The sequence below is a fragment of the Sminthopsis crassicaudata genome, chromosome 2 (assembly GCF_048593235.1).
Source record: "Sminthopsis crassicaudata isolate SCR6 chromosome 2, ASM4859323v1, whole genome shotgun sequence".
NCBI lineage: Eukaryota > Metazoa > Chordata > Mammalia > Dasyuromorphia > Dasyuridae > Sminthopsis > Sminthopsis crassicaudata.
In genome coordinates, this window is record NC_133618.1 from 362,495,170 (window position 1) to 362,508,961 (window position 13,792).

Consider the following 13,792-nt stretch of genomic DNA (forward strand, 5'->3'; position numbering starts at 1 on the left):
TTGTCTGGATAATTACAAGGTGAGAACTCAGGTTGACTTGATAGAGGGGGCAAGCTCATTGGCTGGGGTGGTTCTTCCCAGAAGCCCTTGCATTATCCCACGCCCATTCTCTGGGAGGATAAAAGAGAGGACATCCAGAGATAGAAGAAGACTCTGCATTGCATCAGGCTTGACGGGGCTCTCTGCAGGAAGGGAAGTCACTTCTCTGGACAAGAGTTAACAGCAACTGCCTGGAGACAACGGTTCGTTACAGGAAGAAGAATCTGTCAGAGAGATTTGAGTAGAAGACACAGCAGATCTCTTCCCAGAGAGTGATCCGGCAGCTTCTAGAGACGACAGCTCGCTACACAGAGATACTGGGATTAAGTGAAAACCAAAAGAGTGGGAGTGAATGGAATTAAAAAGTAGATTTCATGATGAAGGAGGTGGTAATGAACTGCCATTGGGGACACAGGAAAATCCCTACCATCAGACAATACTTCTATTCTCTCTGTCACCTGTCACCTCTCTGTCACAACAGAAACAGGGGGACAAGAGCAAGAGCTATAAGGCAATAAGAGAGAAACTGTTTAAAAGATGAAATTCAAAATAGGTACCTTAAAAACTTTTAATTACACAAAAAATACACAGACTTATGAAGGAATAAATAAGTACAAGGAGCATAAATCAAATAATAAAAGTCTAGAATAGACAGAAAGGGAAGATAAATAATGATGAGAATGGGGGAAAGAAAAAATTTTTTAGAAGAAGGTACAAAAACGGAATTAAAAACTTAACAAACAAAACAACTTGAAAGGGAAGACAAAGAAGGGAATTTTACTTTACTACATACCTGAAAGAAAAAAAAAAAAAGATTTAAATAACTAGATAAAAACAAACAAAAAAAATTCAGCAAAACTCCATAACCAATTACAAATAGGAGAGGAAAGGGCTTAAGGGTAAGAAGAGAGTCAGTGGGAAAAAAGGTTTAATTATAGTAAACTAAGCTAAAGTAACCAAAGAAATGAAATATTTTTAAAGAGGATAAAAGAAAAATCTTAATTTTGAAAAAAGACAAATGGAGGAAAATATATATTGAACTTCCATAAATTTAAATGTAAATGGATTAAACAATCTAATAAAGTGGGAAAGAGTGATAGATTATCTAAGAAAACAAACCCCCATGATATGTTTCTTACAAGAAGCACACTTTAAAAACAAAGACAAATCACAGGATAAAAATAAGTGGTTCAAATAAAATTGACTATGTATCAGGTGAATTTAGAAAAGCAGAAGATACAATCATGCTATTAAATAAGCAAAAACAAGAATTCACAACATCAAAAAGAAGTTAAAAAAGAAAACTATATTATTCTGAAAAGAATCACAAAAAGTAAGTAAATCAATGTGAATACTAAATTTTTATGCTCTAAATGGCTTGGTATTTACATTCAGAAAGAAAAAAAACATTAGCTAAATTACAAGCAGACAGACTAATAAATAATGTTAAGAGTTATTAACATCCCTCTATTACAAATTGCTGTAGAAATTAGAGCTGAAAATTTATTGTGTGTTCTAAATGAAATAGACATAGATTTTTATGTTTTTCTCAGAACTACATGAAACTGTCCATATATTACAGCACAGAGATACTGCAAATAAATGTGAAAAGGCAGGAAGAGTAAACACATTTTTTGTGGAGCAATAAAAATAGCAAACAATTCAGGCAACACAAAAAAATATATAGATCTAAATGGAAACTTAACTATGAAGTCCTAAATAACCATTAGGTTAACGAACAAGTTATAGAAACAATATTAATGTAAAAGAAACTAAAATTTCTGGGATGCAGCTAAAACAGTCCTAGGGGCAACATTATATCCCTAAAAATACATGAGCAAAAGAGAAAAGAAAAAGACTAATGAATTGACTATGAATTTTTTTTAAATTTGAAAGAATAAACAAGTGTAAAATAAGTACCAAAAAATATTAAAAAGTAGAGGATAAATAAATTAGAAAAAGAATCCATGTAAATGATAAATAAAACTAAATGCTACTTTTTGAACAAAATAATTAAATTTGAAAAACCTTCAACCTGATTAAAAGAAAGAGGGGTAGAAAATCAAATCAATAAGATATCCAATAAATGAGAAAAAATAAAATCAAAAGAAATATTTTTAAAATTGGAATCTAACATGCATAATTATATACTAACAAAACTTAAAAAAATAGAACACCTTCAAAAATATAAAATACCCACAATTAACAAAAAATAATTTAGAGATCTTATATAATCTAGTCTCAGAAAAGTAAAGAGAACTATGTATAAGAAGGATCTACAAAGGGAAAACAAAGAATCAAACTCTTGCTACTGATGGATACACAGGAGAATATCAAACTTTAAAATTAATACCAACATTATATAAATTATTCTCAAAAATTGAAAAAGAAAGCATTTTAGCTGATACTTTTAAAAAAAGAAATATATTCCTATACCTAAAGTTAGAGAAGGTTAAAACACAGAATACTTTAGATTAATATCACTAATGAATATAGATTCAAAAAATTTAAATAAAACTTTGTCAAACGGACTATAGCAATTCATTCAAGAAATTATTCATCATGACCAAATTGGTTTTATAATAAAAATTCAAAGATATTTTCACATTAAGAAAACAAATCAATATAATTAATCATGCTTTTAAAAGTCTGTAACTGAAATTTGGAATTATTCAAATAAAATAAAGTGTCCATTCCAGAAGTCCCACTATTTAATTTATACCCCCAAGGAAGTCACTGACAAGAAAAAAAATTCCCGTGTATAATATTTATTGCAAAACTTTCAGAGGCAGCAAAAAATTGGAAACAAAATAGACACCTAATGATTGGAGAATGGCCAGACAAGTTATAGTATATGAATATAATGTAATATTACTGTACTGTAAGAAATAAATATCATATCTATACTATAGTGAAGCATGGAAAGATTTATATGATGTTATGCTGAGTGAGTAGAGTCAAGAAAAAAATTTTTAAAGAACTCTCCAAAGAAGTTCACACTGAAAAACTATAATAATAATAATAAAAAGCATGATTCCATAGAAGAAAAATGAGAAAGAACTTCTCAGTCTATTCTTTTTTGCATGTATACTGCATGTATATTTAGACTTTTTCAATCTATTAATTGACTTTGTTAAATTTTTTCTCTTTTCCTTTCCTCCCTTTAACATATGATTTGTTATATGGAATGGTTCTTTGGGAGAGGGTAGGAAAAGAATACTAGGGAAATTTTGGTGATGTCCAAAAGTACATTAATAAAGAATTGTTTTAAAAACAAACTGGAAGAACAGGGAAAGATATGTTTTTAAAACTATGTATAGGATAAGAATATTTGACTGAAACAGGGGATTAGGAGGATCACAAAAGAAAACAATTTTGATTCTACAAAATTGAAAATATTTTGCCTCCCAAAAGCAAATAGAATTATAATTAGAAGGCAACTCAAATGCCCTCAAATGGGCAAGATATTTGTAGGACATTTATTTGATAAATGTATAAAACCAAAATATTTATAAAATTTATTTAAGTATATAAGAATAAGACCCATTTATTAATAAACAAATAGTTAAAGGAGATGAACAGAAGTTCTCGAAAGTTCTCAAAAGAAGAAAAATCAGTTATCAACAACCATAGGAAAAAACGTTTCAAGTCATGAAAAGAAGATTGAAAAAACTCTGAAATTCCAAATGACATTCATCAGATTGTTCAAAATTACAAAAATGGAAAATCACTTATGTTGGGAGGTAAATGGAAAAGCAGACACACTAATGCTTTTAAGGTGAAGCAATGGAATGATCCAGTCATTCTGGAAAATGACCCAGAATTTCATCCAAAAAAAATCAATAAAGTATGATTTGTAACTCTTACTCCGTAACATTACTCAGAAAAAGGGAAAAAGAGACTATGTGTATAAAAATATGAATGATGACACTTTTTGTTGTAGTATGTGCCTAAAAATGCTGTTTATACTCATTGCCTTTATTTCCCCAGCTCCCATCTATTCTAAGCCTCTTGTAATATGGATTTCATTTGATTTCAGTTTTCAACTAAAAATGCTCTGAACCTGTTTCTGTTAAGTGTTCTGTCTTGAACCCTCTTCTTTCCCCTTTCTTTGTGTTTTTGTTCTCTGCTCTCTGAAAATAATTTTGATATCTCTACTTAATTTGTTCATTGTGATTTATAGGTATCAATGACTATAAGTGATATAAAAAGGTTAAGTTTAATTAGCCTACTATTTATTGATGATTATGCTGCTTTTAAATGATTTATAAGACATTTATACTACATAGATTTATAATTTATATAGCTTTGCATAAATCTGTATTAGATATATAGACTTGCTGTACAACTAACTCCCCACTCTTATGAATGTGCTCTAAGAGTTGCTATGTTCCAGAAAAACAATTTCCCTATTTTCTATGTTCTTTTGTGGCTGATGTTCATAACATACTTGTGGAAAGTCTCAGAATCCTGTTGCCTAGTCACTGACTAAACAGAAGTATTTGGGAAAGATCTTCTTTGACCAAATAAATATTCCTTCCTTTGGCCAAACATGGAAATTCTTTCCTTTAACCAAAGAAGTTCCACTCCCTCCCCTTGTAAATTATGTGGATTTGCCCCTTTTGGAATTGACCAATTGAAGAATTTTACCACCTCAATCTATTTCTGGCACTTGCTCATTTGCTAAAAGAAACCCCACCCCACCCCACCCCTAAGGTACAGGAATCTTTGACTACAAAGGAGAGTCTTGGATTCATCCATTATTAGGAGCCAGCAGTTTCCCTAATAAACTGAAACTGCTCTGAATCTGCCTCAGTATCTTTTTGTTGTAGATTAGAATTTTGGAGTCACAGTTCCCATAGGTTGAACTATTTCCCTGCAGACGACTCTTAGAACTAAAAATCATGTCCTTGTCTCTCTTCTGAATTCCATTCACACATAATAGAACCACAGATCTAGATTTAGAAATGAAGAGGAAATTCAAAGGCTCTTTTTTCACATGAAGAAATAGAACTAGATAACTTGCCCAAGTGAATGCCCAGTAGATATCTCAAACTCAATATATCGAGAACAGAATTCCTTCTTGCCTTCTCATGATTTTCCTTCTTCCTAACTTCCCCATTTTGGATGATGGCAAAAGCATCCTTCTAGTCGCTTGGTTTATTAACCTTGGATTATACTCAACCTTTCCTTATCCCCCATATGCATTCAAGCCTTGCAAAGATATAATCAACAATATTTCTTGTGACATAAAGCCCAAAAAGAGGATGGAGTCATAAATATTTTTTTATGGTCTCATTCCCTACCCAAGCCTATGAATCTTACCAGGCAGTAGAGGGTCCATCAGAAGCAGGGATCAATCTCTAAAGATTTATTAAGTGTTTACTATGTGCAAAGAATTAGGCTAAAAACTAGGGATATAAAAAGGCAAAAGAGAATCCCTGCCCTCAAGGAACTTATAATCTAATGGGGGAGACAAGATATAAATATATAAAAAATGAGCTATATATAAGATAAAAAAGGAAATAATTAAAAGAGGGAAGGTCCTGGAATTAAGAGTACCATAGGCAAATCTTGCTCAATAATCCTACCAACATCTTTTTCCTCCTTTATCTCCCTACCTGGACCATGAACTTCCCATCCCCATCACCTCACAATATAATTCATAGCTCCTCCTTCACTATAAATGTTAAGCCCAATTTCCTCTTCTCAGTGGATTTAGGCTGGGTCCTAAAAGCTTATTCTCCAAGCTCCACAGGGCAGAAATGGTCACACAACTTTGATGAAGGAGTCACCAAATATAATCCTTCCATTAAGCTGGGAGACAACTAGACTCTTCTCTATCTTGCCACTATCTCCTCTGGCTAATTACCATCTCCCTTGCTAATTTACTCTTAAGATCACCAGGCACTGCCACTTGATATACCAATATACCTCAAGGATCTCTGGGCCTTGCCATCTATACAATAGTTGAATCCTCCATTTTGCATTGTTCCCTCCAATAAAAATGTGATTTCTCTCTCATATTTAGCACATTGTAAACATTTACTAAACATTTTTCATTCATTCACTCTTTTTCCCCCCCTATCTCCACTCATACCAACTCTTGGTCCTTATCACTTCTTACTTGTTTACCTACTTCAAATTTCTACCCTCTCAATTTAATATTTCTAGAGTATAACTCTCACACTGATTTCTAATAGCTTCTAATAGTTCCTTTTGCCTCCAGTACAAAAGAAGGGCTTTTAAAGTCCTTCATAATCTAGCTTCCAAACTACTGTTATAGGCTTATTCTACTATACTATTCTTTCTATAAACTGGTCTACTTTTTACTCTTCATATATATTTATCTCCCATCTCTCTGCCTTTGCAGACAGGGGCTCCTGTGAGAAAGTCATGAAGACATACACACACACACAGACACACACAAAGTACTTCTTTCTCACCTCTATATTATAAAATTTCTAGTTTCCTATAAGCTTTAACATAAGTGTCACCTCTTACATGAGTCATCTGATTCTCCTAATAGTTAGTATTCTCCTCAATGGAAATTATTTTGCATCTACTCTTTGTGTACATGTTATTTTCCCCCAACAGAATAAGCTCTTTGAAGGCAGGGGCTAATGAATTTTTTTCTACCTACCAACATTATCTAAGCATAATGAACATGCTTAGTAAGTACTTGAATTTACATAATTATTGATTAAAGTGATCAATTTTGTATATTTTTTAAATTACATGAAGCAGTTTGTATAAAGACCTAATAAAACGCTGTTTGTTTGTGGGGTTTTTTTTAACCTTAAAACTTTAAGGGTTTTTTTCTGTGGCAACTTTCACTTACATTTCTCAAAACAAATAACCTTTTGACAAAAGCATTTCAGTATTTTTGTACTTTAACATTTAAAAAAGGCAGTGGGGCACTGTAAGACCAAAGTTCTCATCAAGAGAAACTGCTCTCCTTGAAGGATGAGGTACTTAATTCATAATTTAAATGTATAAAATTACTCATAATGACCATAATATATTTCCCCAAAATATTTATGCTCTGAAAAAGTGCTTGATTCTCTTCCTTTCCATTTAAATAGCTACTATTCTAGTCTAAGTCCTCTTGAATTCCAAATAGCCATCTGGTTTCCTGCTCCTCCCACTTCATCCCCTAATATACCACTGTCTTCCTAAAATATCCCTAAATATTTAAACAATTTACTGCCCTGATTAAAGTGATAATGGTTCCCAATTGTAAAGTCCAAATTTTTATTTTAAGGTCTTCTACAATACAGTTCTACTAATATTCATAGACAATCTTGTTTCCAACAATTCAATTCAAGATATATTTATTAAATGCACTAATATTCACATTATTCTGTGCACTGAGAAAACAAAAATAAAAGGGACAACATGCTTCCTGAGGACAGGAAACATTAGGAAGCATGAAACATGATACAGATAATTATAATTCAATATAGGATTGAGTAGTCACATACACACACAGAGTACTCTAGAAATACTTGAAAGGTTAATAAAATATCGTTGTCCCTGTTATAGTTTTTCATCTATTTTTATCTTAAAGTCAAGCAAGGATTATAGAACGTTGTTTTAAAATAAAGTGAAAAAAAAAACACATTGTAAAATTCTCATTTTTTATTCCATTTAAAATTACAAATATATGCATTCATATCATATAGTACAAGAAATGGAAAGAAGGCAATGCAAAATTGAAGGTACAAAAAAAAACTGTCTACAGAAAAGTTGTGAATCCCAAATTTACAGAATTGAAAATTATTTTCCTAAATAAATCCTGCTTTAGTAATGAATTAGTTTTCTATGTTTCCATAATTAATTTTTTCTTTGACGTTCTAAGTTCTAAAAGAACTTACCTTGATCATAATATCTGGAGTTTTTTCCATTTCAGGCAAAATTTTACAAATTGAGTTATCTATAAATTAAAAAAAAATAAATCTCAATAATAATCTGGGTACTAGTCAATAACTTAACAAAAATTTATTAAGCACTCATTTATGTGCCAGGCACTCTGCTAAATGCAGTGGATATAATGAAAAGCAAAAAGTTTCCATCTGTAAAGTATAAGACTAGAAAGTATTTGGAAGAGCTTTAAAAGCCAAAGAGAGGTTCTTTTATTTGATCCTGAAGGTAATGGGGGACCACTAAAGTTTACTGATCAGGAGAAGTGACATGGTCAGACTTGCACATTAGTTTGGTAGTGAAATGAAGGATTTAGAGATTTAAGGCAAAAAGACCAAACAGCAAGCACATTACTGCAGTTGTCTAGATATAAAGCAATTAGTATCTGTACCAGGAATGGAGAGAAAGGGATATACATAAAAGAGCTTCCTGTGATAACCTTTTTTTCCAAAGAAGCAAAAGAAACATTCTTCCAGTATCTTTTGTTATTGTTGATATTTTTTGCTTGCTTTATTGGCATATATCAAATGACAACATTTTTAAAGTTAAATCTTTTTTTTTTGATCAATAAAAATGTGCTTGTCTTCCCTCATAACTTTCCCAACCAAAAAAAAAAAAAAAAAAGAAAAACAACACTTCTGTTGCAAACATGTATAATCAAGCAAGACAAACTCTCACATTGCCTATGTTAAAAAAAAAAAAAGTCAATCTATATCCTGAATCCAATCTCTACCAAGAAAATAAGCAGTATATTTCATCACAAGTATTCTATAACCATGATTGATCATTCCATTTGCACAATTCATAAGTTTTTCCAAAGTTGTTTTGTCTTTACATAATTATTATCACTATATAAACTAATTTCCTGATTCTGTTCACCTCACTCTACATTAATTCATACAAGTCCAGCCAGGTTTCTTGAAATCATCTTTCATAATTTCTTTACAGTTCAACAGTATTCTATTGTATAATTTGTTCAGGAAAAAGTGCAAAAAGTGAAAACTTCTGAGGAACTTTCAAAGTCTTCAGAAATATATCTATTCCCTCCCTCTCTTCCCCCTCCTCTCAATCTCTGTATTTTTAATTCTAGCTAAGTTGGGGAGGTAGATGAGAGATACAGATTAGTGGAAAATTAAACTTTCCCCCCAGTCTGCAGGAATTTATGTCACTGAACAAATTACAGACTAAATCTGTGACTGAAATTTAAATTCTCAATTGAAAAATTTTTAATTGTGGTTTCAATGTTCCTATAAATGTAGAAATGTTTTGGTGAGTTTTGAGGTACCATTCTAGAATGTCTAAAGGAAAAATTAGAATAAAATTATGTGAAAATTACACAGGAACAGTGTTTAGACCTTTTCTTAGACCACTATTTCCATGGAGAGTGACAAATTTATCGTTTGGTACAAGGGAGAAAGTAATTTCACTGATTCGAGAAGGGAACTGAAGCTGATTTGAAAGTAGTATATCAGCAAAATTTCAAAATTAAATAAAAAGATTTGCAGGTTGCAGTTTAAATTTTAAGAACTGCCTATTAATTATTTTTGAGCCTAAAAAGAGAGAAGATTGTTTAAATCAGGGAGCAATTTAAAAGCACATAAAATTTAATTTGGAAAACTGTTTTGTGTTATTAATTATATTTTCTTCTATGACTGTTATAACAGAACTTAATTGTTTAGGTAAACTAGAGGCAAAGTCATCAAAATGGACTGGAATAGATTTTATATATATATATATATGTATATATATATATATTCCTGTCCTTAGGAAATAATGCTGTATCATTGTATTCTCCATGGTGTCCAGGGGAACTCAGCTTACAAAGGAGAAAACCAATCGGAGTAGTCTGGGGATAGATTCTTTTGTCCAGACTGCTGGAGATGGCTGAGTCTCATGATCAAGCCACACTCTCAGCAGGAGCTTCTGAAGACTTTTATCTCATTAATATGTCCACCTCCTCATTAATTGTTCATTTATCAGAATTGATTTTCATCTTTTGGGAGCAGTTCCTTTAACAAAGATATTAAATTACTCAGTGATCTCAACAGTTTTGACTGGTTATTAAAAATACTGAACATCAACTTATCAGTGGCTAACCTAATTAATAAATCATTAATTAACCAGAAATTCTCTCTCCCAAGCTTTTCATTTACCTTAGCAGATATAAGTAATCTATATTAGTTTTGAATACAATTGTTATAGATGATTGATTGGACCCCTATTTTACTTCAATCAGTATTTATCAGTTTCATATGGTTCCATAGTAGTTATTATAAGTTCTGTACATTAGGCCCCAGAGCAGTGAACTACAGATTCTAAGTTCACTTGCTTAATCAAAAGAAACTAATAAGAGGACCTCCACTTTTGTTTATTCTTGTTATGGTAATCAAGTTCAGTGTGGTAGAAGTGACTCAATGACAAGAAAAGTCACTCTTCTGTGTCACATCCATGTCCCTATTACCCAACACAGGGAAATGGCAATAAGTACATGACCCACAAGTACCCTCATTTACCATCTTGCTACCTGCTTATTTGCCATCAGCCCAGGCTATGAGTCTATTCAAGGGCTTGAGAGGAACTATTGAAAAGTGAAAATAGGTCTATCAAAGTCTATTCTTCAATTCCTTTGAAAACCAATGAGATTCTGTATTTTGTGCAGACCTTCCTGGAAGTTCAAGGGCAATCAACCAATCAATGAAGCTCTGTGTTCTACTGTGTCTCTTCTTTATCACTTGGGTATCAAGAACTATTAAGAATGTAGAGAAGTGGACATGTCAGATCATGAGGAAGATCTGAGCCCATTTAATCAGAAAGGACTGTGGACCTTTTAATGAAGGTCTATTAGCCTGGAGCTCTGCCTCAATTTCTTTATTGTTAGATTGGGCAATTTTGAACCCTTCCTAATCAATAAAAATGCCCAAAAAATCAAATTAATTTATATGTAAGATAATTTGAAAATGCATTCAACTGAATTAATGTCATCTGACTGGTAATAAGCTTTGTTTTAAATTAATGATATTGTTGTTATTGTGTTTCTAAATTTTTTCTCATTCTATGAAATCTGTATCAGAAATGCTGTTAGAAAAATAACTTCTTTTAATCTGAATGTGATAAAAAAAATTTGAAAAAGAAAAGAAAACAGAAAAGGGTGAAAATAGTATGCTTTGATTTGCAGACTCCAGAGTTCTCTCTTGATGCAGACTTCCATCCAAAGTTTATTGGAATTGTCTTGAAGTCTATCATAGTTGATCATCACACAAGTTTGCTGTTACTGTGTATGTACAATGTTTTCTTGGTTCTTGGCTCACTTCACTAAGCACCAATTTATCTAAGTCTTTCCAGGTTTTTCTGAAATCAATCCGTTCATTTCTTATAGAATAACATTCCTTTTACATTCATATACTATAACTTACTCAGCTATTCCCCTACTGATGGGCATCCCTCACTTTCTAATTCTTTGCCTTTTCAAAAAGGGCTCCTACAAACATTTTTTGCATATGTGGGTCTTTTCCCTTCTTTTATGATTTTTTTTGGATCCAATAGTGAGACAGTTGATAAAAGGGAATGCAGTTTTATAGTTCTGTGAGTTTAAGAACTTACTGTTAATCTGAATGTGTAGTTAATACCATTTCCTAAGTTACTATGTAAATGAGTTATTATATAATCATTTATAGGATTTATAGTATATTCAGGGAATACTAGCACCACTAGAGTGAGTACTGCTTTCCACCTTTAGTGTCCACCTGCTAACCAGGTTTCATCTGTAGCTCTAATAAGCTGTTGCAAGCACAGTGTTCACATCCAGGTAAAACCTTCTTGGAAGATAGGTTAAAACAGGTTGAGGGTTGGTGATAGATGCTCCACTAACTTAACAACTGGTTTGAGGCCTATCACATGTGTAGACTCCTCTGTTGGAACAGGCAGCTGTGAACATTTTGTTTGAATGCGCCATAAGAGTGGCAGAAGCAAGTGCTGAGAAGTGCTTAGAGCTTAGTCAGACAGTGAAGATGTTAAGATCATCTACTGTTTCCAGAGCTATTCCTATTGATTTTTTCTGCCACAAGACTCAATGACTTTGGGAGAGAATGAGGTTATTGACTTCACACAGCTCTTACTCACTTAAGTTCAATTTACCAACAAGTGAAGTACCACACATACCATTTTACTCTTTCATTATTCAATTGTTTTTATAATTACAATAATTTTTTCAATTATATCAGTATAATAATCTTATTACTTATTTTCCAATCTATTTTGCCTACCTTAAAGTCCCATAGTGATGGGCTAGTGACAAAGCATCTGCTATAGATACACTGGGAGCTACAGCCATACGCCAGTACATAAGATTGTCTTCTAACTGGACTGAAGCAGCAGTGGGATTCAGCTGCCTCCTGGATGTCTGAGCAACCTTCTTAAGGACAGCACTGCTCATCTCCTGGGGCCAGAAAGGGTACCCTAAAAATGTTCTACTTTACCTAATATTCTGCTTACCATAGCAGATGGGCCTGTGATCAAAACACAAAAGCTATACAAAAACTTTGGCAAAGATGATTCCACTTATCATTGGTATATAGAATGTGCACACACCTATGGAAAACATGAAATATTATAAACATGAAAGATGAAAAGCTTTGTACTGGGAAATCTTGTTCGAAGTGGTTTTATTTGTGCAGAAACTTTTTTAATTTAATGTAATAAAAGTTGTCAATTTTGCATTTCATAATGTTCTCTCTATGGCTCAGCCTACCCATGAGCAGTTGATGTTTTTCCATTTCTTTAGATCTGACTTTATTTGTATGAAAAGTGTTTTGTAACAGCGTTCATATAGTTACTGGGTTTGTCTTGACAGGTAGATACCCAAATATTTTATTTTGTGTACAGTTATTTTAAATGGATTTTCTCTATTTTTTTCCTGGTAGGCTTTGTCAATAATATATAGAAATGCTGATAATTTATGTGGGTTTGTTTTATAGCCTGCAACTTTGCTAAAGCTGTTAATTGTTTCATGTAGTTTTTAGAGGATTCTTTAAGTATATCATCAAAGAGATTTATTTCATTGCCTATTCTAATTCCTTTAATTTTATTTTCTTTTTTATTGTTAAAGTCAACATTTCTAGTTCAATGTTGAATAATAGTAATGATGAGCATCCTTCTTTTACCCCTAATCTTACTGGGATTGCATCCAACTTCTCTAGATTACAAATGAAGATTGGATGCCCATCAACTGGAAAATGGTTAAGTAAATTGTGGTATATGAATGTTATGGAATATTATTGTTCTGTGAAGAAATGACCAGCAGGATGAATACAGAGAGGCTTGGAAGGACTTACATGAACTGATGCTGAGTGAAATGAGCAGAAGCAGGAGATCATTATTCAACAACTTCAACAACAATACTGTATGAGGATGTATTCTGATGGAAGTGGATATCTTCAACAAAGAGAAGACTTAATTCAGTTCCAATTGATCAATGATGGACAGGATCAGCTACACCCAGAGAAGGAACACTGGGAAATGAATGTAAACTGTTTGCATTTTAGTTTTTCTTCCCAGGTTATTTTTACCTTATGAATCAAATTCTTCTTGTGCAACAAGAGAACTGTACGTATCTGCACACATATATCCTATCTAGGATATACAATAACATATTTAACATGTATAAGACTGCCTACCATCTAGGGGAAAGGGTGGAGGGAGAGAAGGGAAAAGTCAGAACAGAAGTGAGTGCAAGGGACAATGTCGTAAAAAATTATCCATGCATATGTTCTGTCAATAAAAAGCTATAAAAAACCCAAAACAAATAATGCCTGCTGATGGCGTTAGATAGATG

At 32.4% G+C, this 13,792-nt stretch overlaps 1 protein-coding gene across 8 annotated transcripts in view; it reads right to left on the bottom strand.

Annotated features, from left to right (window-relative positions):
- Positions 1-13,792, bottom strand: part of MEIKIN (meiotic kinetochore factor) — a 130,546-nt gene that overhangs the window by 87,926 nt on the left and 28,828 nt on the right. For all 8 annotated transcript variants that reach the window (XR_012485485.1, XM_074285134.1, XM_074285133.1 and 5 more), the window contains one exon: positions 7,917-7,975. Coding sequence is in view for 7 of the 8 variants with exons in the window: in XM_074285134.1 (XP_074141235.1) it covers positions 7,917-7,975 (59 nt within the window). In the remaining variant the exon portion in view is untranslated. The remainder of the gene's footprint in view (positions 1-7,916; positions 7,976-13,792) is intronic.